Source organism: Haliotis rufescens, unplaced genomic scaffold (assembly GCF_023055435.1).
Source record: "Haliotis rufescens isolate VD_foot unplaced genomic scaffold, xgHalRufe1.0.p SCAF_7, whole genome shotgun sequence".
NCBI lineage: Eukaryota > Metazoa > Mollusca > Gastropoda > Lepetellida > Haliotidae > Haliotis > Haliotis rufescens.
Genome location: NW_025964361.1, coordinates 46109072 through 46131949, shown reverse-complemented (window position 1 = coordinate 46131949; position 22878 = coordinate 46109072). Strand labels below are relative to the sequence as shown.

At 38.9% G+C, this 22878-nt stretch overlaps 2 protein-coding genes across 3 annotated transcripts in view; one reads left to right on the top strand and one right to left on the bottom strand.

Moving 5' to 3' along the window:
* Positions 1 to 82: 82 nt before the first annotated feature.
* Positions 83 to 20042, bottom strand: LOC124143661 (alpha-N-acetylgalactosaminidase-like). Its single transcript, XM_048387624.1, has 8 exons — positions 19951 to 20042; positions 17883 to 18052; positions 15894 to 16068; positions 10725 to 10899; positions 7407 to 7498; positions 5637 to 5798; positions 3382 to 3579; positions 83 to 2133 (listed from the first exon to the last, which is right to left on the bottom strand). The coding sequence occupies exons 2-8, from the start codon at positions 18044 to 18046 to the stop codon at positions 1840 to 1842; spliced, it is 1260 nt and encodes a 419-aa protein (XP_048243581.1). The 5' UTR covers positions 18047 to 18052; positions 19951 to 20042; the 3' UTR covers positions 83 to 1839.
* A 133-nt stretch (positions 20043 to 20175) lies between these two features.
* LOC124143660 (oral-facial-digital syndrome 1 protein-like) overlaps positions 20176 to 22878 on the top strand; it is a 42207-nt gene continuing 39504 nt past the window's right edge. For both annotated transcript variants that reach the window (XM_046512686.2, XM_048387622.1), the window contains exons 1-3: positions 20176 to 20439; positions 21882 to 22082; positions 22674 to 22742. In XM_046512686.2, the coding sequence (XP_046368642.2) occupies positions 20344 to 20439; positions 21882 to 22082; positions 22674 to 22742 (366 nt within the window). In that variant the 5' untranslated portion in view covers positions 20176 to 20343. The remainder of the gene's footprint in view (positions 20440 to 21881; positions 22083 to 22673; positions 22743 to 22878) is intronic.

Below are 22878 nucleotides of genomic sequence, written 5' to 3'. Positions count from 1 at the left end.
TGACCAACATTCAACAACAAAGTGGTCAGTCAGACAGCTTGAAGCTGCTGATTTAATCCTTTACATCATTAAACAAAATGACTACAACGATGATGAAAAGTATCTTCATCAGATTTATTTGTAAAAGATACCCTCAACCAGCATCCAGTAAAGAGGATGCACTTTTCATATCAGTTAGTGCACAGTGTAAATTCTGCAAGGCAAGTGTAAGTAAGGTTTTTAGGCGTGCAGCTTCTTTGAAGAGTTGAGAAGAATCATCTTTGGGATGAAGATACAACATTCATCACCATCTTGCATCCATGTATTGATCAAATACCAACATTTATTATATACTTCAGTGTGACAGAAGGTTTCATATTTGTAATGAAATAATTTTATTTTCCGGTAAACAACTACACAAAAAGTATAAAAAAAATAGGATATTCAATGTGTCTCAGAAAACATCATGTTTCTAACATCTTTTGATGAGGGAAAAGGAAACATTTTCAGGAGTGGTGTAGCCATGAGTGAAAATATCTCCATTTCTCCCTTCACTCAATAAGAGAAATATGATATTTCGACACATGAAATAGCATCAACATAAAGCCATGAAATCCACCATCTTGATGTTCATCTGAACAAAGCCCAAAAGGAGGTCAAGAGATCTGAGAGATATGATTGTCATAACTACCATAATATAACATGTTAAGTAATCATCTCATGTGTGTCAAATTACATGACTAACAATACCAAATGGACACACATAACTTAGGATCTGCACAATACACACGTTAACAAAATAATTGTACAATATGTGAACATCTTCAAACTTAAAGAGGGACGTGTGAGGCTTTGTGTAACTAGGACAATCCTCAGTGACGTCTTCTTGTATCGTCTACAATGCACTTAGCTACAGCGTTGTAAAACACCTTAAGGGCCAAGTTATAATGGCTGGCAAACTTTCATCTCTTCTTTTAATATAATGAATAAAAATATAGTGTTAAGATGAAAGTAGAAAACATATTTACAAGATAATGATCATTCCAGAACAAATATACTGGCTTAACTTATTCATACACAAGTTTGATTTTCGTTTAATTCCTGCTATATGATGGTGACCCGAAAATAATCAAATCTGGACCAGATAATCTGCATAAATACTAAACTCGAATGATTTTGAACAAAGATATGATGAAATCATGAGGAGACACATACATGTAGAAATTCAGCTCCCTTCGTCTGGTCATTTCAGAGAGTGAGTGAGTATGGTTTTACGCCGCTTTACGCAATATTGCAGCAATATCACGGCAGGGGACACCAGAAATAGGCTTCACACATTGTACCCATGTCTGGAATTGAACCCGGGTTTTCGGCGTGGCGAGCAAACGCTTTAACCACTAGACTACCCGACCGCCCTTAATTTCAGAGAAGATTAGAAAGGCAAATATTCATTTTGGGAGAACATACAGTATGGTAAAAACAAACCAAAATCAAAAATATTGCAAATAACGGAAGATTTATGTTGAGACCCCTACTAACTACACATGCACCAACTTTCATAACATTTTGAGCCGAATTGACTAAGTAATGGCCATAAATCAGGTTCAAACCTCTTGAACTAAACAGGATGTCATCATTTAAGTTTCATCTTCATTGGTCCAGTGGTTTCAGAGGAGAAGATGATGGCTGGATGATGGACAAATAAGCCTGCTTGGCATTGTCGGATGAGATAAAATGCCTCCAATAGTAACCCTATTACCAACTATCTGTGGAGATTCAAATACAAGTTTGGTACCATGAGAAACTAACTCCAGATGAGTTGTTCGATATTTGACACCTCACAAGGCGATGGGTGAAGCACTATTTATTCCAAAGATGTTCCAAATCTTTCTTAGGCACCGGAACGGCCACAGCTAAGAAAATTCCAGTTGGATTAATGGTAACTTGCAGTTTTTCTTTAGCTGAAAATATTCCAAGAGGTTTCCCATCAAAAGCTTCTGTGACATTGTAAGCATAGACACCATTGAAGTCAAATCTGGTTTCTCCAAATGTCAATGTCATTTTTGTTGGTGTTCCCTTGTTGTCTCCATTGAGAACTGCCAGGGCGTAGGATTTCTTCTGTAAGGGCTTTGTCCACACTTCAACTTTTCCAAGCTGGAGAATAAAGGAAATTGTTTAATCCTCGGGGTTGAAATATGGATGTGGGATGAAAAGTAATATCTTTTTTCAGTGAGATATACAGTAAACTCTTGTCCTTCAAGGTCACGAGGAACACTGCTTTTACTGCAATATTTATGCTGTATTATAGCAAACTGTAAAGACTTGGTCGGCATACTAGTGGTTGATATCATGAACAAGATAATGAGTGAGTGAGTGAGTGAGTTTGATTTTATGCCGCTTTTAGCAATATTCCAGCAATATCACAGCGGGGGACACCAGAAATGGGCTTCATACATTGTACCCATGTCGGGAATCGAACCCGGGTCCTGGTGTGATGATCGAACGCTTTAACCACTAGGCTACCTGACTTCCCCGTAAGATAATCAGCCCAGTGACCAATCCTGATCCAGTCACCAGTTTAGTGAGCTTATACGACAGATCTGAGGTACCAGTAGGGCTGGCTAATTATCATCAATGGGAAAAAATATTATTTATCGATATGAAACTGTTGTCATCGATAAAAACTCAAATAATATATTGTGATTAAATAAAGTTTACATTTACCGAAACAGATTTGTCATTGTTTAAAATGTCAACTGTTGAAGACGGAAAGCAACTGTTTTCGTTATATCTCAAATGTCCAGAAAGTAATCCATGCATAAATGTGTCACTGCTCACCAGTGCTCTGTTGATTTCTTTGGGGACTTTCTTGCATATTTGCTTTAAATCCCTTTAGTTATTGATTATTGATCTCTATGATCTATATCGATAGCCAGCCCTTGGTTCCAGGGACCTATTCTGTCCAAGACTACACATGGCAGCTAAAATATGTGATTAAAAAAATCAAAAAAATCAACACAACAGGTATAGTAACAAATTATGGCAAATAGGATGAATGGGCAATTGTTTGTGTCTCTGAAACACTTTCTATCTATGTAAAGGGGCAACTGAACTTTCCCCCCAAAATTAACCTGATAAGTAACTTATTTTTGGAGTAACTTATTATATTTTGAGCGCAACGATTTCCTGTTGAACTGCAGGACTATCAAATATTTAGGGAAAAAGGGGTACCCACTACCTAAGTTGAGGTGTATATTGTGTCTGTAATCTGGAGAGTTTGGAGTGTGTGTTGTGTCTGTAGCGTGTTGTGTCTAGTGTGAGTAGTGTCTGGATGGTGTATAGTTTTGGAAGAGTCTGTAGTCATTGTAGTGTGTTGTGTGTGTTGTCTCTGCTGTGTCTGACCTGATATAACCTGCTGCCCTGGACACCGAGGGGATCCTGGTTGATGGCGATGACACGCTTGTTGAGCAGCAGATCCCGGGACTCTGGTTTGATGGTGCGCAGGTCGACTGACATGAAGAGTGGGGAAGCCATGATGGCCCACATCCCCATCTGAACCCTTTGTTGTTCCCAGCTCAGACCAAAGTCCCCGATAATCAGCTGGAAAGAGAACAACATCAGACCAAGTTTTTTCTTGCTATACAGTTTAAACCTTGCCTAAACTTTGCAAACAAGAGTCATCAGAAAGATGACATATCCCCCCGGCAGCTGTCTGTAAAGTAACCACTTGTAAATGTGCAATTCTGTATGTAATGAGTCAACAGTTGAATGTTCTTTAAGAAGCATACATTGTTTACCCACTGAATGGTTTTCGAATTCTGGCCCGGAAATGAACCCGTTCCCCAATGGAGTCTAGGTCCAACTTCTTTCCATAAAAATTGTAAAAAATAAAAATTCGTAAAAAAAATATATCAAAAGGCACCACTTCGGTATGTGCCTGATAGATTTTCCAAGTTTCGATCAAATACACTGAATGGTTTTTGAATTCTGACCCGGAAACGAACCCCATCCCCAATTGAGTCTATGTCCAACTTCATTCCATAAAAATTTAAAAAAATAAAAATTAGAAAAATCCCAAAATATCAAAAGGCACCACTTCAGTATGTGCCTGATAGATTTGCCAAGTTTCGATCAAATACACTGAATGGTTTTCGAATTCTGTCCCGGAAAAGGAAATGATTACGGACGGACAGACGGACGGACAGACAGACTGGCTGATCTCTATATCCCCCTGCATTATATGCCGGGGGGATAAAAATGAAAAAAAACAAAACTAAATACCAAACTTCTAAAATTCTTTTGCTTCATTCTCAAAATGGTGACCTGTGCTAAAACTAATTTTTATGTTGTTAATTGAAAGGCGTGGCTGACTTGAGAGAGCGTAAAATATTTACATCTACAACTCAAAGTTTGCTTTATAAAGTCATGTTTTGATGATATCAAAAGTACGTCCAACAAATAAAGGCTGAAATATCCCAGTAAACAATGATTGGGTAACCCCTACAGACCTCAATTTCATGAAGAATGGACAGTGGCATGCAGTGGTGCTTGAAAACATATGTTTGGATGAGTTGCACATGATTATCAGAGAGCACAATAAGATTTGCTTTTGAAGGTTGCAACAGCTGAATGCACTTACACCCCCCCAAACATCCACAGGCATACTTGAGACCGGGACTGGTTTGGTGTCAGCAGGGCATGGAATCGACACTAGACATTTGGATCAGCTTACCAGCGGCATGCAGGTGGAAGATTGCAGCAAGATGTTATTACTTTGTGACAATGAATTTGTTTTCGTGTTGTTTTTACATTTCCCTTTTGGTCAGATACTGACTCAGAACTGACCTGCGGAACGCCAGTGGTGTTAACGTTTCTACTCAGACAGTTCAAAATTGTCTCTGTGAGGCTGGTCTCCGGCATGCTTTCACATCCAGTGAAACAACATTGCAGGCAGGCAGGGTTTGAATTGGGCTGAAGATCCCATCACTTGGACAGACCAGGACTGGTATCAAGTACATTTAACTGATGAATCGAGATACTGTCTCGACTTCACAGATCGTCTTGCTCGAGTGTGGCACAGACAAGGCGAAAGATTTGAAATTCATATGTAGCCAAACATGACCTGCATGGAGGGAGGTCAATCATGATTTCAGGTGGGATCAGTAGAGCTGGAAGAACCAATCTCTATGTCCTACAGTGGGGCAGGATGTGCTACAGGGACAACATTCTGGCTGTGTAAGTAAGACTGTATGCTGGTGCAAACTTTGAGTGGAAAAGTTCTTATTATTAGTTATGCTGCTCTCAAATGCTTCATGCCTCCTCACTTATTTGCTGAGTTCTTAGAAATTTTGGGGCTTTTGGGGAGCCTGGTGCAGGTTTCAGAAGTTTATCACTTTGATCAAACTCACAAGCACGGGTATGGTGTTCACAGACCTGGTAATATAACTGCAGCGAACCAGATTTCCAACAGACAATCATAAGTTTCTGGTGTGCACAAGGGACGTAACTCTGCACAGCAAATTGTGGTGCCTAGACGACTGGGCTGTCCATGCCCACAAACTTCTATGGAGGGTTTGTCAGATAACCAAATTTGACTATTAAGTCATACAGCAGAGATATAAAGTCACTCAGTTACCAAGGTAAAAACAATATTTTACCTGATCAGGATCATTCCAATTGCCAGGGCCTGCAACAGCGGCAAAGTTATCCGGGTTTTTGCCGTAGTACTGAATGATGCCATAGATGCTGGCCCAGGAGTCCTCTACATCCGCATAGTTCCTCCACATGTTGCAGCTCTTGGCGATCAGTTTGTAGTCCGTCTACATGCAGAGAAGAGTGTATAATCTACATACATACATAGCACAACACAATGTAAATCTGTCAGCTTTCAAACCATTAGCTAGAAGTATATTGCCTTCATCTGCCATTCAACATGTTCAAAACAATCCAGGTAACAAGATTTCAATAATCCTATAGTGACCTTTGGGTCTTCCTTACAAAACCAGTGGATGCTTGCAAGAGCAATAATCTTCATCATCAGGTACAATGAACAACCAACTGATCCTCATGTTCGTTGGCTTTCAAAACAAGCATAAGATTCTGAATACTAATCTGCCTAGAATTCACAACCAGGGGACAGAATAAAAACAAATTCAAGGTGATCTATATTTTCATGACATTTCATCAAATAACAATCCAAATTCTTCTAGATCCTTTTTATGATCTTTGCAAAATAGAAATTAGTTTAGTAACCAGCCATTGAGGTGACATCCCACACTGAAATCTTGTTGACATTAAAGCATCATGAGAATGATTTTGTAAACCACTACAGCACTGTATTACACCCATATACTACAGCATTTGACCTTTGTGCCAGAATCTGTGTATGCAAGCCAACTGACACCCCCATCTTACACCACTATACCTTGGTGCCAGAGCCTGTGTATGCAAGCCAACTGACAACCCAATCCTACACCACTGTACCTTGGCGCCAGAACCTGTGTATGCCAGCCAACTGACACCCCCATCCTACACCACTGTACCCTGGCGCCAGTGCCTGTGTATGCAAGCCAACAGACACCCCCATCCTACACCACTATACCTTGGTGCCAGGGTCTGTGTATGCAAGCCAACTGACACCCCCATCCTACACCACTATACCTTGGCGCCAGAGTCTGGTTATGCCAGCCAACTGACATCCCCATCCTACACCACTATACCTTGGTGACACAACCTGTGTATGCCGGCCAACTGACACCCCCATCCTACACCACTATACCTTGGTGCCAGAATCTGTGTATGCAAGCCAACTGACATCCCCATCCTACACCACTGTACCTTGGTGCCAGAGTCTGTGTATGCAAGCCAACTGACACCCCCATCCTACACCACTATACCTTGGTGCCAGAGTCTGTGTATGCAAGCCAACTGACACCCCCATCCTACACCACTATACCTTTGCGCCAGAGTCTGTGTATGCCAGCCAACTGACACCCCCATCCTACACCACTGTACCTTGGTGCCAGAATCTGTGTATGCAAGCCAACTGACATCCCCATCCTACACCACTGTACCTTGGTGCCAGAGTCTGTGTATGCAAGCCAACTGACACCCCCATCCTACACCACTATACCTTGGTGCCAGAGTCTGTGTATGCAAGCCAACTGACACCCCCATCCTACACCACTGTACCTTGGCGCCAAAACCTGTGTATGCCGGCCAACTGACACCCCCATCCTACACCACTATACCTTGGTGCCAGAGTCTGTGTATGCAAGCCAAATGACAACCTCATCCTACACCACTGTACCTTGGTGCCAGAACCTGTGTATGCAAGCCAACTGACACCCCCATCCTACACCACTGTACCTTGGCGCCAGAGTCTGGTTATGCCGGCCAACTGACACCCCCATCCTGCACCACTATACCTTGGCGCCAGATCCTGTGTATGCCGGCCAGCTGCATGAGTACAAGATTGGTCGGCCTGTCTTGTTCAAGAAGAATCCCATGGTTGGATAACCTGAAAAACGTCTTCGATGAAACAATGTCTGTTTATTTCCAGGTAAATCTTGGCTGACTAAAAGATCAAATGGAATACCTAGACAAGGCTTTTACCGAAACAGACAAAAAAACATGTTTACCTTATTCTTAGGGACAGATCCATTGGTGGTACAAAGAGTGCAATTGCTTTCCTCTCCTGTCACAAAGTGACTTGCAAAAGGCCAATGTGTGAGTGAAGTTTTCACACCACTGCTCTCACTATGTTCAACATTATCCCAGTGGAGGACACAAGGCGGTGCATCAGTTGGAATCAAACCCCACTGACAGGTGACCACCTTAACCTCTAGGCCATCCCGTCTCACCAAAGAGTTATCTTTCCTTGCCAAATCTTTGTCGCCATGATTGCGAACAAGTTTGACTTAGTTTTGAGCTTACTTAGAAAAAAAGGGAAAAAAGCACTCTGGTGACCTGACTATTTTGAAAATAAACTGAAAAACATTTTTCTCCTGGTCTGAAGGTCCAGTGACTATAAAACCAAAAATATTACAGCAAAGAGATGCCAGGTGAATGAACATCGAAGTATATAACACTCATAGCAGCATATTTGTTTACAAAGATATATAGTCCATATTTCAATAAGGCTGACATGACTGATTTCACAAAATTCACAGCCCATGAAATTACACGGAATCTGTCATGTGTATCAAATATTGCAGCACCCACATCTTGTCCCTGTTAAAAACATGGATATTACTAGGATTCCAAACACTGTACCCTTGCCTTGCAAATTTGAAAAAAAATCATGATTTTGTTCAAAATTGGGATGTTTTAAATTCCCTTTTTCTTAAACTCAGAGGCATTTTAAACACTGGATTCAATGCGATGATGGAATACTCATCATAAAATCCTCTCCCTCTTCTTAGTCCTGTCATAAGTGAAACATAAGTCCCCTCTTCAAAGCCATATATTAGCTTAAAACATGAGTTGGGAATTTTCAATTTCAATATTTTTTTCCGCTAACTGACATTTTCAGCAGACATGAGGCCAAATATCTGCCTCTGAAATGGGCTAGATAAATCCCTGTGAAAGCAAATATTTTGCATAGATTTTATGTCTTAAAAGAGTTAGATCTAACTTACCTCAAAGAACTAACTTAACAGTTTTGAACCAAGTAAGGATAATATGGATGAACAACTATTAGCTCCTAATTGTAATAAAGAAGTTGTTCATCCATATATCTTATCCTTACTTAGTACTCCAACTTCTAAATGCCTCTCAAAGACGGTTTGAACCAAACAATGCTTTTTCTCAATTTCACTACCACAGACACTTAAATAGTCAAAGGGGCGGTCGGGTAGCCTAGTGGTTAAAGCGTTCGCTCGTCACGCCAAAGACCCGGGTTCGATTCCAGACATGGGTACAATGTGTGAAGCCCATTTCTGGTGTCCCCCGCCGTGATATTGCTGGAATATTGCTAAAAGCGGCGTAAAACCATACTCACTCACTCACTAAATAGTCAAAAATCCTGGATAAAACAAAAAACACTATTTTGTCACTAAAATATCTTCAATCACTAGAGAGTGTAGCAACAGAATATTTAATTCCAGTGCAAATCCAATCTTTGATGTTGTTGTTTATCACTCTACATGTTCTACACCAATATTTGAAGTAGACCTGAGGCTGACAGATTTGTTCTTGGGCTGATAGGTTTAAATTTCATCAGGCCCTTACGGCCTGCAGTTTATTTTATGCTGTAAACATGCTAAATTAATCATAGCACTGAGAGTGCTTGGTGAAACAGGGTCCAGCTTTAAAGTACTCCGCCCATTAACTCTTTCAAAACCACAAGCCGAATAATATATAGTTCATGAATCTACCTGTCATATCGTTCATTTAATAAATCTATCACTTTTAAGTCATAAAATACATATTTCATTTCAACTTATATGTTTTTAATAGATTTAAAATTATGAACTATTTCCTTCAATGTTATTGAAAAAAAATAATCTGGGACACATGCTTTGAAAACGAGTCTGTATCGAACGTGTCGAAAAAAAATCATAAATAAATTAAACAAAGTAATACATCAAACATATTTCTAAAAAATGTCAAACTTACATTCAAGTTACTATTTCCATCTTTTCGTGCGATCGTGTAATGTAAGTCACATGACATCTCGACATTTTCCCCTTGATTTTTAGGCTTGGACACAAAATATATGCATAAGAATTCACAGGTAGTAACCTTGCAGATATGTCCATGAATTTCCAAATTTTAAACACAGGTCGCAATTTCCTGCTTAAAACTTTCAAAATAACACTAATAAACCAAAGACTTTCATCTAAATCTGAAATATATCGTATAACATACCCATTGCTGTAATGTGATTGGCTGCCTTAGGTCATGCGCTTGATTTTGACCAATCACGATCCATTTATTAGATTAAGATAAAAGTGTCATTAGGAACCAATTTGTATCCAATACAAACGCATGTTTCAACTACGAACATACTCCTGGTGTGGTTACTGTAATATTATTGAAGTTCAGAGCATTCTATCGATACCAAACAACGAACGAATCTTCAAACATGTTTTTTATACATAGCTTCAAAAACGGAGGTATTTCCCAGTATTTTCTCAAGTCACTGAGCGGAAGCCACTAATATCGGGAAATATTTGATGATAGAACATACTTAAAATTCTTTTTATCATCATTTTCTGATTACTTAACAATGAAAATAAAAAAGAAATAAGCAAGTGAATAGCTCTATTATGAAATCTTAGAACTGCCATTATTTTAGTTCCTTGGTGCTTTATTAATTTGGACGTTATGAATGTGTTAGCATATTTTTTTTATTATTAAAAGCAAACTTAATAAAGTTTTTAATGAATTATTTAAATAATTTCATAATAATTTAATGACTTTCATACATGTATTTATAAACAGTAAGATTAGACCTTTCAAATGGTGTATGACTTTGTAGCAAAGATCACCAAGTCTTGGGAAACTCGTTGTGATAGCAGTAAAAGCTTCTGGTTGTGTTCTGTAATTTATTTTGCAAGAGTATGTCTCCCAGCTTCAGTTAAAATGTTTGAGCCTACAGTTTTTCTACTGGGCCTACAGTTTTTCCGCTGGGCCTACAGTTTTTCCACTGGGCCTACAGTTTTTCCACTTGGCCTACAGTTTTTGAAAAGTGCCGGCTCTCAGTTTACTCTGCTGAGTTTCAGACACTGTTCTACACATACCAACGCTCATATCAGTCTTGTCAGCATTGCAACCATCAAGCTTCAACATGTCGACACCCCAGTCGGCAAATGTCTGGGCATCGTCTGACAAAAAGAACTCACTGCCGGGGTAGCCACCACACGTCCGTGTACCAAAGTCTTCATAGATCCCCAACAATAGACTTTTGTTATGCATCTACAACAGACGTGAATAACATCGAGCGGGTCACCATCCACATAACACAAGGGGCATCACAGCATACCATATTCCCGAGGCAAGAGCGTCTGCTAGCCTTTTTATCAAAATCTTGTTTTCACCCTTACCAAATCAAGCCCACTTTCCTTTGCTAAATATTATTGGACTATCGCACATATTGACAGTCAAATCATCAGAGAACTTTTCACATACCGTATTCGACGTAATTAGCGCCCAAGGCGCTCTCAAAATTGGAAATAGGGGGCTCTTATTAGAATATTATTTTGGTGAAGAAAAAACAGATTTGAAAGATAAATTTCGTGGTTTATGCTGACAGCCTGAAATGTTTATGTACGACAGATATATTTTTCTAGAATTTAATTGCCCATGATTAAGGGTGCATATAACACACGAGTGCGAATTATACACGAATAAATAAGTCTTGTGTACAGTGATCAATCGGAAGGGGTGCCAATTGGGATTTTTCACTAGCCAATATATTAGCAAATATCGCCGTGGGCGCTTATTGGAGCGGGGGCGCTTATTGCGTCGAGTACGGTAATCAACATCCACAATTGGTACACCTTTGTATGAAAGTGATTTATTGCTGGAATATGTCTTTTTCATCTTTTAAACCACCCAACGATTGCCAATGTTTTAGTTATCTGATCGACTAGGTCGTCCCCTATGGTAGTCGCCATCTTCATGAAGCTATATGAGATAAGAAAAGTGATCTCATTGGATATCGCGTTTTCATTAGAAGGGGCACAACATGTGATCTACGTGACCGTGTGCGACAAACGCTGTTAGTCGGAAAGCGCATGTAAAATCTCCAACTCAAGAAAGTAAGTAAGATCTACATGAGGTGGCGCCAGGATCGAGCCAAGAAAAGTGTCTTTGATATAGGCTAGTGGACACGCTTGCCTCGGGAAGATGCACAGCTTACATCCAAGTTGTGTTACCTATTGTCTTGAGTGTTTTACAAAACACTCATGGTTTGAGTGATGCATAAATGTGAGCAAATGCATCCTTTATGAAATTAATAAATTAATCTTTGTTTGGAAAAGTCCCAGTCTGTTAAAAATACCAACATACTTATAATCATGATGACTAATTATTAAGCAATAATGAGCATTCTGATAAAATACAATGTTTTTACACTTACCTGACACTACACCTACAGCACTATGTAGCGTCAGGTAAGGTAAAACATGACCATTTCTGATTAAATGCAATGTTTTTATACTTACCTAACGCTACACAGTGCTATAGTTGTAGGAGTCAGGGAAGGTAAAACGTGACTTCTAAGACACTAAAACTTGATATTTCATGTAGTAAGGCTGAACTCTCCTGTCTCTCAATTAGAACCCATCAAATAAAACACAGGTAAAGATCCTGTACACTCAAACAAAATAGTATGCTTCACATTCGACAATCGGTCTGTTTTTACGACAAAGATTTATTATTGATAACAGCTTCTTTATTTATATATACACAAACGTTTACGTCTGTTGAAGTGGCAAAAAGAAGCCCTGAAACGTTGTGTATGTATACACATCTCCTGATTACTGCCAACTTCTAAATGCTTTTAAAAGTCTGTATTCAAACATAATGTACTGGTAAATACTTTGTCCAAGATATCAAAGGTGAACCAGCAGGTTTCATTTTAGCTATTGAGACGTTTTTCTTCTAACTCAAATATTATGATGTCAATATAACAGTTACATTTAAGTACACAATGTCTACAAAGTTACCACTAAGACATCCGTCTTTTTGTTTGTTGTTTAATGCTGCACGCAGCAATATTCCAGCTGTAGGATGGTGGTCAGAACCAGACACTCCAGTGATTGATGTTATGAGCAAAATTCTGGCCCATCCATCTTCCAGAGATGATCTGGTAAGCGATGCTTTGATTGGTCGGATGAAGGGTCGTTCTGACATGACCCGTAATGGGATGTCCTCATATCTTTGTTTAGCGATAACGAGAACAAAGATCTGATTTTAATGAGATTTGTTATAAACTTTTCCCAAGTCACTAGAATGGCATATCCAAAGACATTTTTTATCTGTATCTTTATTTATATTTACAAAAATTTATCTTCTCATACAAGCTGCCATATTCTTACATCAAGGTGGACATTGAGTGGTGATTCCATGTTAGCATAGTTCCCAACAACATACACTGGCTATGAGCTGGTCATGACTTGTCAATGTACAGCGGCAGCGTGGATCGCTTCTCATAATTTCAAACACTGGATTGTCTGGTCCAGACTTGATTATTTACAGACCACCGTCATACAGCCGTAATTAATGCTGAGTGCTGTGTTAAACAACGGCACTCACTGACTGTATTTGCAATATTTGTTGTCACCAGAGACCATATAATAGAGGGATGGCCCTCCCCAACAGTTTATCATAAACCATCAGCGCTACGGTCTGGCATGTAACTGATACACCCCAACACCCCGCTGTTAACCTCTCTGTACCGCTGCAGATGCGCAATAGATGTGCAGACATTCACGACTGACCATTCTGGTAACCACGTAAACAATATTATATAATATCCGGGGCTAGAGTTAATTCCCTTAGCCGAGATTTCTCCGACTACGACCAGCGACAATCCAATAAAAGGACGTCTCTTAGCGGATCACAAAGATTTTCCTGGTCTAAATAGAATGACAGTGATGTTACCGCTACCAAGCCGTTGGTAAATACCTCCCAAAAAGATTCACTCAAAGAAAAAGATAGGAAATGAAAATATGACGTCTGTCCACAAGCGTAAGTTTTCGAGGGCGTGTGAAGAAAAAGCCGTTCCGATATCAAAAGTATTTTATAACGCATTCTATTTGTTTTAAAAATCCGTTAATAGATCTCATTTTATGCTGCAATTGTTAACTATTATAAATAAACAAATATACCAAATCTACTACGAACGCCACAGAAAACTACGATCCGGTAAATTGCACAGGAACTCAGGAAGTGTAAATAAAACTCATCCAGAAGCAGGGAAGACACTTGTAACATATCACCATATTCCCGATGTTCACAAAATATGTCTCCATATTAACTTCATATCTTATAATAAGTCCAGACTAGATTTACTTGCAAAAATGCATGATCACCGACTGGTGTAAATGCTTTACTATTAGCTAGAAAAAAAATGACGTCATATTAATGTTTTTATTTCATGTAAATTCGCTACTATTTTATAATGCTAATAGTTCCAATGAATTAGAAATACACATTAAACTACGAGCGTTGTTAAATGAATTTTCGATGTGTCCGACAATGGGCTTCGAAAGAATCAAACGTTACTGGTTAATCCCAGTTTGGGGCTAGCAGTGATAAAGGGGTTTGCCGGAGTGAGGTAAGTTTTTTTTCAAAGGGAGGCTACTGTTAAATTCCAAATATTCCGATATTACCCGATTAGATTGATATTTCAGCATACAAATAATTAGGTATTTCAGGTATAACAATATAGCTTCAACAAGCATGGTACCAGATATCTACTAGTATATCGTAAACTGTAGTAACGTTTGTTGTTTTCAAAATTCTTTCATCATAGTTTTCTATATCTGATCAATGAAAAACAAACTTTAAACTCTAACCTGGAACAAAGCATGCAACTACACATGCATTACTATTAAAACAAAACAAAACATCACAAACTCTGACAAATATGTAAATGTATTTTTCACAGAAAAGGACAATAGACCATCTATATATTTTACTGAATGACACCTTCGACCTTGTTGTCTGGAACTTCTCTCCCGACGACTGCCGATATAATCCTTCTTCTTTCTTGGCATTTACAAAGCAAATGATAATTTTATTATACAAATATTTCATGTAACGGATTTTTATTTTTGTATGATGTTTTCATTGTTGTGTAAATACACAAAGTAAGAAGTACCTTAATCATATTTACATTATTATGATTGGGTTTAGGCCAATATCATTTTGCTCATAATCAATATTTACACGGCATAAAATAAATAATTGATTAAATGTAGTCATGATTTATACAGACAAAATCTACAGAAGATAACAAATATGTAGTATTGTAGTATGTAGTATATGCGCGATATGTGATAAGGCCTAACTGAAACAAAGTAAAACTTACGAAGAAATGGCGAAGCAATGGTAAAAAAAAATACGCGTTTTACAAAAACAATTCTAATATCATACAATATAAGTCATTTTGTAGAATGTTTCAAAGGATATATGCGGATGATAATCACAGACAAAATGCATGTTATGTCGTCTGCTATATGGTAATTTAACTTAAAATATGTGACGTAAAATATGGCCTTGCGCCAAAAATCATACCAAAAAAACTAACGATCGTACCTAAATAACGTTGGTACCAAGCCATAGGGGAAATCGTGATGAATGTAAAACTATTAAATTCAGGACCGATAATAGGAACACATTTGGCTGAAAGCATGCGAAAATTAAGAGTTGTGATGTAATTATTTCGGATTAATTCAGATTTAGTCCCATTTCTGGAGTCAAAATCTGAAATTTCGGATCCGCCCTAAATTTGTTAATGGCACTAAGCCAATTTTTAACATATCTCCTTTTTATACACCTACGTAACCAAGGACTTTCATTGCGAATTAGAGGCCGTTATTGAAAATCAAAATCTGCACTTTTGCCGATTTTACATGTGCGCCATTTTGTTCTCTCGGACAAAGACAAAGCGTGATCACAGTCATCAAATACAGTGACAACGACATGCTTTAGGGCACCAACAAATCTCAGTTGTAATGTTAACAATGTTAAGAAATACATGAGCGTAATTATGTATTGTGAAATATATCTTTTGCATGGGAAAAAAAGGCAACAACGATGACTGCAGTGAACGCGTTTCTGCTCGCTTCCGGACAGGCTGCGCAGTACAAGCCGTAGCACTGATGGTTTCGCGCATAGGCTAGAGGGCCGTCCCTCTATTATATGGTCTCTGTTGTCACTCTGATTCTACCTCTACTTACATAATCTGCCAGGAATTTCATCCCTCTTGGGAAACGTTCTGGGTCTGCCTGCAGTTTACCATTAGCATCTCTCTGCTTGGCCATCCAGCAGTCATCAATGGACACGTAGCGGTATCCCGCATCACGGTAACCGTCTGCAGCCATGCGGTCAGCAGTGTCCATCAACAGCTTCTCTCTGAATATAACACAACCCATACAGAGGCCGCTACATTTAATCTGTTTGGTGAGTCAGATAAAAAGTACAACTCATACATTAATTCTTGCAACAACCCATAGTGGGTGTGTGAGCATGGTTTTACACTGCTTCAAGCAATATTCCAGCAACATCAAGGATTTATGCTCAGAGGCCGATATTCAGCCCCAAGTCTGCAGCAAATGTCGTTATAAATTCCCCAATCTGAATTAAGAATTTCCCAATTTATGTTAATATATATTATAAATAACTAATTTTATGACTTTGTGGAGGTAATTTGTAATTCACTAATGACAGAACACTTAAAAGACACACAGCTTTAATTCTTAGTTTTATATTATTGAATTGAATGCAATTACAAAAAACAATGTTTAAATATCTCTAAATTTAAGAAAATATGAACTTAATTTTTTTGTAAAATAACATTTTTTCCCCAATTAGCCTGCCATGGGCACTAAATTTAGAATCCACATTAAATCCCTGAATGTCATGGCAGGGGACACCAGAAATGGTCTTCACACTTTGTACCCACACAACACATAGGTTCACTTGAAGTAGCAAGTATTATGGAGCTGAATAAAGAAAGGTTGGGAGTAACAAACAGTATCTCACAGTAACGCATTGCGTATCATTTCCACTTCATATGCTTTGCTTCATTTCATAGTGAGTGAGAGACTTTGGTTTAACACTGCTTTGAACAGTATTCCAGTTATATCATGGCATGTGAGCTTAATGTTGGAGGAAAGACCGCAGTGATGCATGTGTCGGACGTTTACCACTTTGGTGAAAACCACGAGCATGTAACTGTGGCGAACCGGGATTTATTAGGATTTCTGGCAGACCTGTGAGAACCCTGGTTAGAATTTGTCTTCAGCAACCCATGCTTATCATAAGAGGCAACTAATGGGATCGGGTGGTCAGGCTTGCTGACTTGGTTGATGCATGTCATCGTATCTCAATTGCGTGGATTGATGCTCATGATGTCGATCACTGGTCTAGACTCGAGTATTTACAGACCGCTGTCATATAGCTGGAATATTGCTGAGTGCGGCATTAAACAAACAAACAAACAAAGATTTCTTGCATGCCAAAGGGACACAACTCTGAACTGAGGTGCCTTAGACATCACTTGAGTATTTCAGAAGTGATGCCACCATTTTCATCTCTCTTATCACTGACCGCCTCCGGGGTCTAGTGGTAGAGAGTCTGCCTGGAGGGTGGAATGTCCGGGGTTTGATCCCCGGACGCGTCATTCCAAGAGACGTTAAAAGATGGTACTGGTTGTTACCCTGTCTGGCGCTTGGCATTAAGGGTCTAAAACAAGGACTGGTCAGCTCAGAGTCAGTATACTGTGTCTGAGTGGGGTATTCATGTTAAACTGTGGCATGGTATCTCAGTGGGTTAGCACACCGGTTTAGTACAAGCAGCCACACACACACGTGCATGGACGTCGCAATATAAGTGCAATAATCTTGGACGCGACGTTAAACCCACCTCAACTCTTTTTACCAACTGCAGTCAATGATTCATAATATCTGTTATGTTTGGCCTCATCTGGGAGTTTGAGGCCATGAGTGGGGCAGGTACAATTTGCTGTGCATAGCTCTCTCCCTTATCCTTGCCAAGATCCAAGACACATACCAATACCTCTATTCACGTGTTTCACTACAACCTGGATGACTTTATGCCTTCCTCCAACACAAAGCCATGATATTATGAAGGCAATACTTGAAGCAGTATTAAACCAAACCACAGATCAACATCTGTGGCCCAATTCTCATCATCAGAGAACTTACCCTATACAGTTATCCGGATCATTCTTGCAGTCAATGTTACATCGGAACCTCTCCCAGTCCATCCAGCCCATGGGTGGCGTCCGTGCAAGGCCATTGTCCAGACTGTTGATGACCGGAAGCAGCATACAGCTGACCAGCCATATCAGAGTACTTGCATCAAACATGTCTTCCTAGAAAGAATCGATGGTGATCATGATTATATGAGCAGAGTAAACCATCCTTGATTATGCAGTGTAATACTGTAAATCTTAAAATTAACGCAAGCGTGAAATAAATACGAAAAAAGAGTGTGGTCTTTGTTCGTATTTATGTAACTTCGCATTTATGTTTCCAAAATGACTATCAACAATAAGACGACCTCACTGCACACTTTGGATAGCATAAAATTCCACAAATACCAACTTGAATGTCAGCAAAAAACATGGTGCAGCAGTCGTAACAAGTATATCCATGTCATTCAAAGAATAGGAATTACACAATAGCCATCATGTGAGTCATCACTGCTGGGGTCAAGAGTTCCAGCCACTCGTGTCATCAAGGCCACTCCACCAGTCCAGACAGACACCACCCACTCATAAATTCGTCACAGGCCGGCACGACCCAATGCGCGCTGATAGGCTTCATCACACTCCTCAGATCTACAGCATTTGTCTTGTAATCTGCCTTCAAGTTTGTTGACACCGTCATAATGCCAGTCAACAGAATGAACATATAAACTGTGTGTTGTTTTTAGGAAAACACTGTTTATCGTTCTTACGGAAGTGCTCTACACTGCGCTAACAAGTGGTGCTATTTGCTGTTTGATTGGATTAAGGTAAGAATATGTATCATTCCACTGGGGATGGGGTGGGTGGAGTTGCATTGATATTGAGTTGCATTTTTGGCTCGGGGTCTCGTATTAATTTGGTGACACATTAATTTACAGAATTTTAGTATCTCTTAATTCTATTCTGACAAATACCATGGACCTGTTTGACACCAAAGCTGCATTTCGGTAGTGTCGTAACCATTGTAGCATATGAGCAGTGCTAAGTTTGGGGTAGCCTCCAGCATGACCAGAAACTTCTGTGGGGGTGTGAGGCTGATATTGTTTATTCATAATATTTGTGGTATAAGTGTCAACCTGAAGCAATGACATTAACATCTTCCCGAGGCAAGAGAGTTAACTGACTTTAAAAGTCCAGTTTCCACCCTTGCCGAACTAGGCTTGACTTGCTGGGCTCGATCATAGCACCACCAGTGGTTATTATGAGTTATGTCCCTTCTATGCCTCTGCTATGGACCAATCAGATTAAATCAAGTGAGCACCTTCATTAGAAACATGAAAAGATTTGGAAAATATCTGTTGACGAGTTGGTGGTGCAAATGATTTGCAAATCCTGCAAACAACTGAATTCTGCACGACAGTTTTACGAACCGGATTTCGATTTTGTTGCACGATTGTGATTGGACTATGCATAGACTTGTTAGTTCAGCCAAAGGGGTAGGGGCAGATCATTTGTTTGGGTTGGAAATTTTGGAAACAGGAATAAAATTCTCATTAAATGTCATGCAGCTGTAAATGATGGAGCAAGGACAGGCTAAAACGGCACCTCTGCAAAATATCACCAACTTCTCGGGCAAAAACGTCACCGCATTTTGCGAAAACGGCTTCTATTTGTTGGGCGAAATAAGCATCTCAAATACAGTTTCAGCTTGACATTGAGTTAATTTGAGTAAAGGTACATAAAACTTCAAAGCATGTGATGTTTTCACACTAGATTTAGCTGCCCGTCCCAATCAGTGTTATTTGGAGTAGTGGCTAATTTCTTATAATGTAAACTTGTTTGTGACCATGTGAGTTTATTTTAATTTGTTTCAGTACCAAGGTAAAAAAGGAAGTAAGGTGCCGTTTTCGCCAGGCAATTAGAAGCCGACTCTGGTTCAGCTGGGAGACATCACTGCAGCGATGATCATGATATGATATGACACGAACGATGAGTGATATGTGATATCTATGCCACGTCAAAAGTTGTCGTCTTTAGTTGACTGTGGGTTATTATGAACTCAAGAAGATAAACAAACCTACCAAATCACGCCTCTTCGACCGTACGTAGTTTGGTCACATGATTTTTCTCATCACGTGACGATCAATAGGATTAAGAACTATATGAATTCAAGGACGATGATATAATGTATACCCAACAATTCTGAAGAAATAAAAGATCTTTAGAAAAATACGTGATTATGTTTATTTAAGACAAACTTTTGCAAAAGAACATGTATTATTGACGACACATGATGGAGAAAAATATTTGCTGCGGATTCAGCCCGCGACATTCAACTATGGCCGCTTCCGCAAAAATTGTTCGGAAAGTGTAAACAAAAGAGAATATTCAACGAAAAATGCGCAATCCTTTTGTTTAACAACTATGTGTTAATGACTGTGTAAGTGGAAGGGGAATTAAACGCCTCCAACACAATGGATGCCGCACCAGCCGAGTATCTATCAGCGGAGGAGCTTCGCAACAGACTTTATCACAGTTTACGAAATCGTGGACTTGTTGATTCTGTCAAGGTATGTGTATGCGCTTTAACTGGACACATAATATGAAGTAAACGATTCCATGTAATCATCGTTGTGAGAGTCATGACAAAAGATATCTTTTTGTTTTTCTCTGTCCTTAAATCTTGATAATTTACCATTCCTTTTGATGAGTTGAATGGGGAACAACATGTCAGCACATGTTTATGAAGTGGCATATTAATAAACACCACTGATACTGACGGTGTTACACTGTGATAGGTGTCTTGTGATGTATGTATTGCAGGTTGCATATTGCTGGATGCCTCACGCTCTTAGTCATTCTATTCACTGGATCCCATTTAATGTAAGACTCCATTTAACTTTGGAGGCAGGAACAATTTCCAATAAGCATGATCAAAATCCAAGCGAAGAATTTGTCAACATGGCATTTGAATGGCAGTCTGTTTTTGCCATAGCATAAATCAAATGCAGCATTCACTTTCTGTCTGCGCCAAACAATTTTAAATGACTGTGATATATGGGCTATAAAGTATCATGATTTTGAGCTGTGTTTGCTAGATACAAAGAATGTTTACTAGACTCAAGTTTTGCACAAAAGTCAAAAGGGAGACACTGAAAAGTTAAAAGGCCACATGAAAACATGTAAGAATAAACTGTGATTAGGGTTAATTTTGTTTGTTTGCTCTGTTTATGGATTAGTGATTAGCACATATTAGAGTTGTGGGTTGCAATGCATCAGGTTGAGAACAATCACATCTTAGGGTATCATACACCGAATAAAGTATATCAAATACTCCAAATGTAATAATATCATTAATAAATAAGCATCAACATACTTGCATGATTTCAATCGTAGAACAATAGTGCAGTTATATTGGATGCTTTGACCATGTCATGGTCATTTATTGATAAGATATTTACCATGTTTATTTTGGACGAGCAAGAATTATACCTCAACATGCTCAAAATAAGCAAACAAGTAAACAAATGCCTGTACAGAACTATAACATGACCAACATTTTTAGATTCAAGTTTGAAATGCACTGACCTAGGTGTATTTGAAAATATTCCAATGTTCATGATATTATAGTGATGATAATAGATGATCAGGATTATTCATGTCACATTCATGATGTTAGGTTTTTATTTTTTATTTCATATGACACAGCCGGTGTTTGAGTTTGTGTATAAATGACATCATAATTTTCATGTACATATCACAAAATCAGAGGAAAATCGTTCTCAAAATAAGTCCATCATACATGTGATAATCATGATTATGATAATCATTTAACATGTTAAAGTTTAGTGCAGAATGTTCTGAATAAATCATTTTAATCATGACTTATGATGCCATTCAGAAAAAGTCCAGACATGATAAGCATGATAAGTGGGTACAAAATCATAGTTCATACAATCAGTTATTTGTTCAACTTATCACTTTGATGAATTATTTGTGAATTTGTTCACAGTCTCAACTAAGGAACAGTATTGTGACAGAGCTACAGACTTCATTGCGAGGACAGCTTTCTCTGAGAGACCTGAATGTGCCAGATGAAGGCACTCTTATCCACCGGGCAGCTAACAGTCTTGTTGCCGACCACTTCAAGGCCTGTCAGTATGACTACTCTCTCAGTGTGTTTCTGCCTGAAAGTGGCCTCTCCCAAGACAAGGTAATGGTACTTGTTCCAGTTCACAGAAAGATCTGTTTTCTGATATGTTCATTATGTACATTGTGTTTATGAAGAGTAAATGAATGTGATATTTTTAACATTTAACATCATGATGCATGTATAATCAAATAACAAGTCTTTCTTGTTTAACATGTTGCAATACTAAAAATGTCCTCAATCATGTCAGTAGTCATGCCTGTTTTATATCAAAATTTGAAAACTTAGCAAAAGGAAATTCGTGAATGTCTAATACATGGTCAAGATTGTATGGCAGTACTTCCTACTGGTTATGAAATGTCTCTTCTCTTTCAAATGTTTATCCCATTGAGATAAATGGTGATAAGTCACACCGCCTGTATCTGTTGTTCGAAATACCCCGTGTTAACCTTTTTGAGGTTCCATGATTAGAAAACACATCCCAACTGTCACTTTCCTGATCTGGTAAGAGGCGCTATGGTTGGTCTGACGTGACCCGTAATGGGATATCCTCAGATCTTTGTTTAGGGGCAGCAAGATCTAAGATCTGATTTTAACGTGTTTAATGAGGTTGACGATGACCCTTGTGTAGCATGGTGTTTACTGTTCCTTTAGGTGTTCAGCATGCCAGACATCCTCCAGCTTCTCCACATCAGCCCTCAGTCCAGACTCCATGCCAGACTGGTAGGTCCAGTATTAGGCTCATCATACTCACATGATATTATCTCGATTGATCAATTGATGACAACGATAGTCATGCTTATAGTGTGGCCTGAAAGTAACAGTTTTTGTGAGGTTTGTGTCACAGATATGTGGTGTA